The sequence below is a fragment of the Lytechinus pictus genome, chromosome 2, assembly GCF_037042905.1.
Source record: "Lytechinus pictus isolate F3 Inbred chromosome 2, Lp3.0, whole genome shotgun sequence".
Classification (NCBI taxonomy): Eukaryota; Metazoa; Echinodermata; class Echinoidea; order Temnopleuroida; family Toxopneustidae; genus Lytechinus; species Lytechinus pictus.
Genome location: NC_087246.1, coordinates 57,176,406 through 57,188,580, shown reverse-complemented (window position 1 = coordinate 57,188,580; position 12,175 = coordinate 57,176,406). Strand labels below are relative to the sequence as shown.

The following is a 12,175-nucleotide window of genomic DNA, read 5'->3' as shown; positions in this document are numbered from 1 at the left end:
TGCACTAACGGGGGCAGGGCATTTGAATAACATACGCTGGTGACATTAGTACCTCTCCGGAACAATTACATTAAATGAAAGCTAAATAATAAAAGCGATTCAATGTTTCATAGCTCAACTTCATGGGTCCATGTGCCGATTTTGTCATCGTGATCGAATTTTCGTTAGGATATTATTTCTTTTAATGAGAAAATACCAACAATAAATAATTACAAAGCGGACAACCGAAATTGTAAATTCCTCAGTCATGATACCATTTGATTACGCAATCGCCAAAGAAGAACTTAAGGGTCTAAAGAGAGACAAAAATGGTGCTGAAGATGTTTTATATTTGGGCTAATGAAACAGTCTTGTCTGTTCTGCTCCAGGCCCCCTCTATCTGGCCTCATCTTTCTCGCAATCAATCAAGAAAACAGCTGTTCGTCAGCGAACTACTTCCACCATCACCACCTACAAACAAACGTAATTTCAACGGCTATTTACATGTAACATCATGGAGGTACAGTATAAATGATATACAGGCCTATAGTGGAGAGTATTTGGGGAACATGGTTACAGAATATTCTAAATAAAATGGAATCAAGAGCTCAAATTGATGTTGAGGGGGTGGGGGTGGGTAACGCACTTACAGAAAAGTTGTCCGCCCTAAATCTTTTTCGAGAAATCAAAGCGTGATAATAATTGATTTGCGAAATAAATCGAAATAAATGATATTGTGGATGTATAATTCCATTCTCTACGATCGTTTTAATGTATACAGGACTCAATATTGACTATCACGACTATGACGATTTCTGTTGTGGTGGTTGACGTAAAAAAAAAGTTGACGAAATTTCACCGCAAACAATCGATTCTTATATTTTCATTTGTGATAACTATTATTATGACACGGTCTTTACGAAATTTCTTTGGCATTCTTCTGGCCACCAGCTAATTGAAAAAAATATGACTGGGTTACATCAGACAGCTTCGCACTTTTGTAGTGATGGAGTAATTAAAGATGGGTCTCCTCCCGAAGGATTTATTTATCGATACCCATTTCATATTGAAGGCACAAGAAATAAAATCAAAATCCTTTTTTAATAAACTCAACAGCATAACATTGTAGGATGTATCTCAAGATTCTAATAGAATCATCGGCGGGGTCAGATGATTTGCACTTTTCCTTCGCAACTTAACTTTAAAAAAAGTAGGAGAAGTGTGAGGATGACTGAAGATGAAAATAATGGTCGCGTGGCAGAGAGGTTGGCTAGACAGGCGGCATGCTGTAAGGCACGGGACTGGGAGGTTGCTTATTTCATAGCCACCATGACGCACACAGCGCCTGCCCCAGGAGAGAGTACCACTATCTATTTGACACAACCAATCAGGACGCGCGTCCTCTCTTCTTCTGCTCGCTTTCATCTCTCCTCCGCTGCGATGGAATGTCGACTATTTTTTTATTCAACCCTGATGCTGCTATTGCTTTTAGCTCATCCAAGTTTTTACCCCACCCCCTTCCCTCTCTCTCTCCCTCCCTGCCCTTTCTTTCTTTGTCATATGACCCCAGAGTTCATGGAGTTGGTGAGTTTGTTTTCTAGGTGCGGTGTATTCTGATTGATGTGCAACGGCATGCCCATGACAGCTGGCACGCGAGCTTGATTAACATGCGCACTATGTATCCTTCTACTCCCCACTCGTTGGTTAGTCTACTGCCGCCCATGAAACGTCCTAACTCCTAAAATTAAATCGACGATAACCTGCTCTTTTACTTGTTCTATTTTTCATGATGCATTACCCTTTGTCAGTCACAGTTTCTACCTTTTTGACACACGCAAAGGGCAATAAGATTCATTCGATCGTATATTGTGTTTTACGTTAACTGAAAAAATCCCACAAGACTGTGATGAAACATTGTAGAAAATATTTGACAAATATTATTCATGATTTATAGCTCAAGATACTTCAACTATTTTGTATAGTGTTTTTGTTAATAACCTCTTTCGTTAATAACCTCTTTGATATTTCTAACCGTTGTTAGTGATTTATGAACTTGGACCTTTTTTTTACCATTTTCAAATTAAAATCAGAGTGTGCAAACGTCACAGGTTTCAATGAAATCCTTATTTTTCATTCACTTTTGGTTTTTACACCAAGCTGTATATCTGCCCTGTAAAATGCGATCAAGTTTTGGTGGAACCCTTTTATTTTTATTATCATAACATGAGGGTGACGATGTCAATGCTCTAAACCTCGACATCCCGGCCAATCAGTCAGACGTTCCTTATCAGCACCAAACAGACATTTTCCAAAAAACCGTGTTGTATTTTTTTCTTAAAATGAATATAAGTGTTATTCTATTTTGCAATAGAATTCATGGAATGTAACTTTCATATCAATCTGCTGGCAGAGTCTCTTGGTGTAATCATGTTCAAAACCACGTGGGGTTAGAAATGAAAACAAAGGGACCTCGTTATCACCTCGAATCTACTGATGTTCTTTTTTCAGTTTTGACGTGTAGTTTAACTTGTTTATGTATTTTTTTTTTCATTCGAAGGTTACTATGGCTACTCCAGCGTCATTCAAATTCCATCTGCGAGGTCGGTTGTCTCGGCGACCTCACCACGCAATCGACCCTTCCACTTCCACACAACATCTCACCCTTCTCAAGTTGGCAGCAAGGCTAAGCAACGCAGAGGGCGCCCTAGGAGTGAAGCGTCCGCGGACAAGAAGAAACAGAGGATTCAGCAAGTGACAACCCTTAACATCCCGTCCACGGAAGGGCTTCTCAAGACCATGGACTCCTCGCACAGCGGACTTTTTATTCTATCTACACTTGCTGAGAAGCTTGACAGCTCGGAAAAACAATACTACGACCAATCCCAAGCCCTCTTCTACCCTAATGATATCAGTGGACTTCTAAATCAAACCCATATTCGTCAAGCCAACGCAACTCTCAATTATGGTTCCATCATAGGTAATGCTCAACCCGCTGAAGGGTCTGTACCTTCTCGTAATGACCGCGCCACTACTCCCTCAAGTCCCATCAAGGCAACTTCACCATCTAGTATGGTCGTGCCCCAAACCTCATCAGAAAGCTCGCCAATCTCACATTTCAACAGTCAACCTGGCAGTCCGACGTCGGCAGAATCGCAACCGATGGCGGTGTCGCCTTTGAACGGGGCAATGATGCCCGGTGGTCATTCGTGCCCTGAGTGTGGTAAGAGCTACAGCACTTCGAGTAACCTGGCCAGGCATAGACAGACACACAGAAGCGTTACAGACCAGAAGGCAAGGAAGTGTCCACACTGTGACAAGGTCTACGTCTCAATGCCTGCACTCAGTATGCACATTAGGTGAGACTATAACCTTTTAGCTTTACATTGCATTCTGATGTCCCCATTTAAAAGGAAACGAAACGATAAAAAAATCATATAATTAAAAGTGCTCATCCATAGCATGATTTTTTTTTAATTTAAGAAATATTATACTTGGCTTTGAATATAAGATAGAAATGGGGTATTTGTTTTTGGAGACAATTTGATCCTTCAGGGTAAATTTTCAAACTTTTTTATACTTGAATATATTAATTGAATTGTATTACTATCATCATCATTATTATCTATTGCAGTTGTCAGTCTAAAAATATAAAAGATTCGGTATGAAAATAAAATGAAACAAAGTAAATTAATATATGTTTTCTTTCTCATAACTTTTGCAGGACACACAAGCTTGGATGTAAATGCCACATTTGTGGAAAGTGTTTCAGCCGTCCTTGGCTTCTTCAAGGTCATATCCGTACCCATACAGGAGAGCGTCCTTTCTCCTGTCCACAGTGTGGTAAAGCCTTCGCTGACAAATCAAACCTGCGCGCGCACATTCAGACACACTCCACCGTAAAACCGTACGTCTGTCAAAAGTGCAACAAGGCTTTCGCGCTCAAAAGCTATCTCTACAAACATGTCGAGTCTGCGTGCTACAGGACCACTTAGAGAACTATTTTAAAACACTTCTTGATCGTCCGTCTATTTATGGAATATCTTATGTATGTTTATTTATTGATGATGCAAGTATGCTTCTTGTGGACGTAGGAGTTTCAACGATAATTTTTTTTTTTCAATCAGTTATCATTTTGTTGCATATTGCTCTTTGATGACAATCTTGTTGCGTTACGGGAGCAGAATTTTATAAATCGTTTTCAATATTCAGTGCCTTATGAATTACATCGCCTTAAGAAGTGCCTTCAAATAACTTAAAGATCACCAAATTACGCCTTATAAATCATACTTTATAGTTAACCTTGACTTATAGCCTTAACAGTATCAATGTACTCGCAACTGATTTATACAATGTAGCCTTAAATTGAGCGATAAGCTTATTTATAATTATAGATATCACTTTCTTTCAAATCTGTATGATAAATAAGGAACACAAACTAAAAATATTTAGCTACGTGAAAATGAAAAAAAAATCGATGTAAAAGTTTGCATTTATGAATCCAAGATTAAAAGAAAATCATGTATGCTGAAGAATGAAACTTAGATAAAGATGCCGCCACAATCGGATTTTCATTATTGCTTGATTTAACAATTCTGTTTTCATTATATGAATGATTTAATGTCCTCCTATCATGAACTCTTATCTCTTTATCAACGCCTTTAAAAAAATATTTAGGGCCAGTTCTGTGCTTTCAATTTCCTTTTTTTAATAAGAATCATTCTCTGAATAGGTTATGAGACAATCCTTGGAATATATAACGGTTTTTTTTTTACCTAACATGCCTAAAGAATGCAATTTCGTATTACGTATCAGCTTATGGCCTTGTTAATAGACTTCCTTCCCAAAAATGCGTATTTTTTTTTTTACATTATTACATTAATGTTATATGTTAAACCGTTGATATGTTTTTATTTTAATTTTTAATAAGTCATTTCCATTAATTCAGTGACGTTCCTATTCATGAGTAACTTTCCTTTGCAAGAATATATTTTTTGCAATTAACTACTGAGCTCTTTTGTACAGATTTCCTTTGTAAATATATATATACCTATTTATAACGATGTGGTAAACAGTACATGATAATAATAAATGATTGTTGTAAATATATAAGACTTATACAATACGAGATAGAATAGATTGTGATTTATTTGAATGTGAGGAATTTACGCAATATCTTATTGTGGGTGTAGTATATATTATTTTTAATGTAAATCTTCAATGTTGTTGCATAATATTGTCTGATTTACAGCGATAAGTGCCAACATGTAACTTGCCGGCAAAGGTGCCTTATTTTGTAAATTCGTTTTGTAGATTAGTTTTTGAATAATGTACAGATTTTATGTATTGAAAACGTGATAGCTTTTTAAATGATATATTTTTGGTATGTTTAACGTTGCAGTTACAACTAAATACCAACTCTATAGTCCAATCGATGATATGCCATTGAAAATAACGTTGTAGTTCTCATCAGGCTAGAATCAGTACGATTCAACGTAAATTTCCATTGATGCCAAGTGCCAATGGGGCAAGCGAAGACACTTCAAAAGATCACAAAATAATTTCGAACAACATGAAGGAAAAGACGATTTTCATGAAGACTTGTTGCAATATAAAATCCACAATTACTACAACAAGTTTTACTCAAAGCCAAATGAAAGACAAAGAAATGTCTATTTCAATTGAGTTGAATCCAATTGAACGCTTTCAGTAGCTTTAATCTGTTGTTGCAAATTTGTTATCCTTAAAAGTTTTATGACATTGTTCCCATGGTCTTGTTGCAAAAAAGGTTACTATTAAGTTAACTTCAATAGCAATTTCTATGGCAACACGGCTCAACATCCAATCAAACATGTCGAAATGAATGATGTCAAAGTTACCGTAGTAATGATTTTCATGCAACGAGCTCCAGCACAAATCGACTGAAATTCTTTTGTTATTAAATTTGTATTTTTACCTTGTATTACCTTCTGTAAACATGGTGAAAACACTTGGTGCATATCCAGTTACTAGACAAACCAAAATTGTAATTAACAGGTCAGTTGATAAATAACGGGTATGATTTTTTTTCATTTAAGCAGGCAAAATTCATAAAACGAAACCGAAGAGTATAACGGCATTGGTTAGAATCCAATATTAACTGTAAGTATTTCAATTGAACTTTGTAAATCTGAATTTATCGTTCCTAAACTATTGTGAGATCGATAAACGTGACAGAGTGAGAGTGTGTTTATTTATATACAGTATGTAAAGAACGACTAAGCTTTAATTTGTTGATATTGATTTTGTTGATACGTGATTTTCTATGTGAAATAAAAGATAGAACTATGATACATGAAAAATTGATATTTTTGGATGAATTATTTACCCCCGTTCAGATTGTTAAAGTTAAATACTTTATGAAGTAAGGAATCGGATATCCGACCAAATATTGAGCTTGATTATTTTTGGAGATGAAACATTTTCCTCTAGAAGGATTTCATCAAATTAAGGTGTTTTGTCAGATATTTCATTAATTGGCCCATTTCCCAAGCGAATATCAAACTGAGGTTTTCAGTCATAAACCAGATCCAGTGGTTAATTTGAATTGATTTCGTTTCATTTGCACCTAAAGTATAGCACTTATATATCAATTATAGCAATACATAATTCAAATATCAATTACATACTACAAAAGATAAAAACAATGAGAAAATTTATTGCGTTACTATAACTGTGAATATTGTCAGTTTTTTTCTTCATGAATAGAACAGAAGATAACTTCAAGTCGAAACAGAATAAAAACCATGCAGGAGACTGCCCTCTTACGTTGAAAACTTTACATTGATAACGGCGTTGAAACGATTAGGCCTACACTACAATAACAGACATTTATTTCCATAGAGATATATCTCTACGTTTATTTCATGCTGTATATAAGAGATTAAATAAACAAAACAAAACAAAAATGAATAAAATGGGGGAAGAAAAGAGGGGCAAACTTAGGAAAAGGAGACTGCAGTCAAAGTATTTTTTTAAATTCTCTCTCTTAGTGACTGTGAGTGTATATAAACGCACAAGTTATTACGGTGCGTGGGGTGGGTGGGTGTGTTAAGGGGGATGGAAAAAATGAGGGTGTGTATGTACATATATCAGGGACTGATCCAGAAATTTTCAAAAGGGGGGCAGAATGTTTTTAATGTGAAATTTTCGGGTTGATATTGCGAAGGAGCGTCACAAATTTCTTGCTATGAGAATTTATGACGGCAGTTAAGCATCAAACGGGCCCGTGAGGGGTCGCCCCCTCCCTGCCTAGGATTCCAATATCTGTTTGGGTGGTAATAATTTTGGGATGACAATCTCCACCAGAAAGAAACTTTGTGCAGATAATAATTGGTACCTTTCCTCAAAATTTTAATTATCAAGACCACCCCTCATAACAATGCGTGGCAATATGCTCCTATTCAGCAGACTCCAAATCAATTCATCACCACTGATCTGTAGGTTTATTTTCAATTCGTCTAATGCCAATTCGTCCAATTACCAACTCGTCTACTATCATTTTGTCTACCATTACTTAGTCCACTATCTACATGGGCTAATTGCCATTTCGTCAACTCACCATTTCGTCTGATAACCAGTTGGTCAAATAGCCAATTTTAGTCCACAGCGTTTGGTCTAATAGGACAAAGTTTTAATTCGGCGAAATTAGTGAAAATAAAATGGATAATAATAATAATAGTAATAATAATAATGATGATGATGATGATGATGATAATAATAATAATAATAATAATAATATAATAATAATCCGCTTTTATATAACATAATACATCGGAACGAAGTCTATATTAGACCAACTGGTTATATACGAACTGGCGATTAGACGAAGTGATGACTGGATCAAATGGTTATTGGACCAAATAGTTGTTAACCGAAATGTTGATGGACGGAATGGCATAAGACTAAATGAAGCTAGACTATGTGATGGGTGGACGAGTCACGAGTTGGCAACAGTCGAATGGGCAATTTACCGATCTGTATTCGGCTTTGTTCGTATACAGATCAATGTTCCTCACAGCATTTTAATAAAATACGCCCTCTGATGTCAATATGATTCATCTCTATGATTTTTTGTTTTATCGTGACCTGAAATGTTTGCTATCTGCCAATTATTCTCCATTTTCTCCACTTTCCCCCTCCCTTTGTTTCTTCTTCCTTTATGTCACTCTGCTGCTTTTCTTCTTTTTTTTGTCCTCTCCTTTTCCCTTCTGCCCCCCTTGCCCCCCCCCCCCCCCCCCATCTATGTCTTTCCATTTCCCTTCATAATCTAATTTGGTACAAGAAGCGGCAAGAACTTTAAGATTCCTAGTTTAACAATATTGTAACAAAAATAAACAACTGATATATTTTAGTTTTAGGCCTGTACGCTTTCATTTTGTTCTCATTTTTCCATCTTCGTTATACCATTCATGGGATATGTTATAGGGCCGTTCCGACACGGTATCTTTCTTTTTCTATCCATTTTTCCTTTTCCCCCTCTACTGTTATTTTTTTTCCTTCTTTTATTTCTTGGAAGCAAGATCCTCAGAGGTCCTTTCGCCCTCGTACTACATTTTCATTATCAATCTCTTTTTTATCTTCCATTCTTTTGCGGAGAAAAAGATGAGAGAGAACAATTTTTATGAACTTTGAAAAAGAATGGAAAAAAGCTCAGTGAGCCCTACCCTTTATAATTATCAACCTACAGACCTACGTCCACGGGCAAAGGCTGTGCTTTAAATTTTCTCCCCCTTTTTTTTTCTTCCCCCAACTGTGTCCCCCATCTTCGTGATCTTTTGCCTCTTTTTCACTCTCTTTTCCTTACTTTATCTATCCCCTCTCCCTACCTTCATTTCATTCTCTTTCTTTCCTTTTCTCCCCCTTTCTCACTTTCTTGCTCCCCCATATCATATAATTGTGGTCAGCAACAGAATTATGAAAATGGGATTCTGCGGAGGACAATAAGCAGGAGGAGAAAACAAGAAAGAAAAAAAAAAGAAATTAGTAACATATTTTCTTCATACATATTCATAGCAAAAAAAGTTTTGCATGAATGACACAAGACAGTATTATGTAAATATAATAGGAGTAAAATCGCTAGGATTAATTGGAAATCGTGTACACTTGAAGTTTTTACCGGCATTAACAAGACTTCCAAGAAAATAAACATTATCCAAATAAATTCTCTTTTCTGTCAATATTAAATTGGAAGTGTTGTCCTATCGTATATATAAAAAAAACTAGATTTGATTTCCTGAACGACAGCGTTCTTTAGTACGGGATATCCGCTGGACACGCAGCCAGATGAACGATTATTCGTTTTTAGTTTTGATTATTAACGCATGTGTTTTTATACCGAGGGGCTCGGTTATAGGTGGAAAAAACATTTTATCAAAATTTACCAGATTCCCGAATTCGGCCTTCTACATATTGATATTATTGATATCAGACGGTATCATAACATAGAAACGACAGACGAATTCCATCTATAGACCAAGTCCACTTGTAAGGGGCGATCACACTAGATGTTATTCTCATGAATTCCATTCTCATGCATGTATTAGTGCATGATAGGTACAAAGTAAACTGGATTTGTACTCGCTTTGAAATTAATATGGTTTTGCCCTCTTCAATTTCTAGTTTGTACCAAAGTCAAAACTTCAATCGAGTCCCTATGGCTACCAAATAGGTATTTCATAAAGCCGTTCGAATGACTTTACACAAGACTGGTATCATTTCTTTATGCTTAAAGGTATATCCCTATGTAGACTTAGCACATAACTGCATAAGAACATGTTCCAGTCCTGTGTAAAGACGTGCACTGTAAAAAATATTGGATAAAATTGTTACCACCACGAGGGTAATTATGTGTCCAACCAATTTGGGGCAGTATTTCATCCAATACAGAAAGCATATTGTCCAATAAGGTTAAAAAATAAGCAGCAGTTACTTAAAAATGGGCAACATTTTCATCACACTGGATAAATAACAATGCCCAAAAGAAATGCCCAATGTTGGTTGGACACATATGCCTAATTACCCTCAAGGAATACTTGTACCCAATATTTTTTAGAGTGGTGTGTAACTTTACGACCAGCTTTATGAAACACTGACCTGGGTCCCGTGAGGTTAGCGATCAATTGCACGCTTGATTTTCACGATTGATTGTACAAGCATTCATGCTTTCTTAGCAATCAGGTAAAAAATCACCACCACCACCACCACCACATTGTAGTCAATGTACTAGTAATCGATCTTAGAAAAAATGTTGTACGATCATTGCTAAGCTTTGGGTAATGAGCCCCAGATCATATTAAATTCCTACCATAGCCACAGTCAATGAAAGTGGCGTAAAATTTAGCAACAAACAAAATCATAGTTGTGAACTGTTTTTTTTTTTTTTTTTTTTTTGCGAGCACACGGTTTTAAGTTATTTTGTAGGAGGATATCGGCTAGATAAAAAAGGGGAAGCGTCGTGGTGTAGCGGTTCTGACTCTCGCCTTGTAATCAGAGGGTCGTGTGTTCGAATCCCACCATGGCCTAGCGTCTTTTGGCAAGGCGTTAATCCACACTTTGCCACTCTCCACCCAGGTGTTAAATGGGTACCCGGTAGGATGTGAAAGCCTATATGTAGTATGCCTAGCAATTGAGTCTTGGAACTCTTGTTGGAATGCTCCCCAGGGAGTGGAGAAGGTGCATACATTGTATGCGGGCATGCAAGGATGACCAGGGTAATAATATGTCTGTAAAGCGCTTAGAGACGTCGTTCCGATGTATTAAGCGCTATATAAATGCGGAATATTATTATTATTATTAATTCGATAAAAAAATATGATGAAACTGAATTACACACATTGATTCAACAAAAATGTCACTTCTGCCAACGTTTTGTTGACAGTAGCCCGTTTATGACACTGACGGTGGAAGCATATAAATTTTCTTCCAATTTTTTCCCGTTCGGCTGCAAAAAGCTGATTAAAAAAAATAGGGGGTAGTCCCCATTAGAGTCTGAAGTACGTCTTAGCTCAAGATAAGATAAAATATATCATATCATTTAGTGATCTCAGTATTAATGCTTCGGAAAAATTAAGCACCTAGGTTTATATTTTGATAAACATATACTATTTCTACTGTTTGTTGTATTGTCACATATCATTTGAGGAACATAACTAGAATTCGTAAGTTTATTGATCAGTCAACTGCTAACTATGTCATACGCTCCCTTATCCTTTCTCGTCTTGATTTCTGTAAAGGTCTTCTTTCTTCTGTAATAGCGGCCCACTTAAATCGTCTTTGACTCCAGAATTGGACCGCTAGTCTTGCTTTTCGATGTCCGCCTTGACAGACTTCCTAAACCCTGTTACATAATTTACACTGGCTCCCTATTAGACAACGGATCTTTTTTTCTAACGCTACTTTTTTTGGGTAATACAAATCACCTAATAACATAGCCCCAAAATATTTGTCTGATTGTTTAGAATTTTTTGTCCCAGGTAGAGGAACTAGATCCTCTGAAGACCCTCTTAAATTAACATATTTAACCAAACGAAAATAGACCGGGGATAGAACTTCATTATTGCATCCTCAATGGAATGGAACAAATTTCCTCTCACATTAAGACTATCCCAACAATTGAATAATTTTTGTTCTAGGCGACTGCCTTCATTTTTATGTATGTCATTCTGTATTTGTTTTGTATGAATCAGGTAAACTGAAATTGGGAAAAGTTCGTGATAAATATTGGGTATTATCTTATCATTATGCATGAATTAACAATAAGAGCGCGAAGCGCGAGCACAAATGTTTTGATATTTCATGTATTCGGACCTGAAAATTGAACATTCTAAGCCGTTTTTGTAGTCATGAACAAGATGCCTAGGTCCAAATAAAATAACAGTTAATGGCGAGCTGATTTTTTTTGTTTATGTACTGACCATGCAGTGACTTGCAGTGACTATGAACAAGATACATATCTCACCAAACAAATAATGCGAGCGCGAAGCAAAAGTTGATTTTTTTTTTATTTTACGACATGAGAAACTTGGCATTCTAAGGACTTTTTGTGCATATTAATGTTGAGTTGAAGACAAGATGTTAAGCCACATGTTATCTTGATGAACAGCCTTATCTCACGAAAGGCAATGCGAGAACTAAATTTTCAGTTTGGTATACCGACCTG

General features: G+C 36.4%; 1 protein-coding gene across 1 annotated transcript; it reads left to right on the top strand.

Annotated features, from left to right (window-relative positions):
* Positions 1-1,206: 1,206 nt before the first annotated feature.
* On the top strand, positions 1,207-6,312 carry LOC129277151 (zinc finger protein SNAI2-like). The gene is made up of 3 exons (XM_054913367.2): positions 1,207-1,267; positions 2,537-3,335; positions 3,701-6,312. Exons 1-3 carry the CDS (start codon positions 1,207-1,209, stop codon positions 3,969-3,971), a joined length of 1,131 nt encoding a protein of 376 aa, XP_054769342.2. The 3' UTR covers positions 3,972-6,312.
* Positions 6,313-12,175: the final 5,863 nt, after the last annotated feature.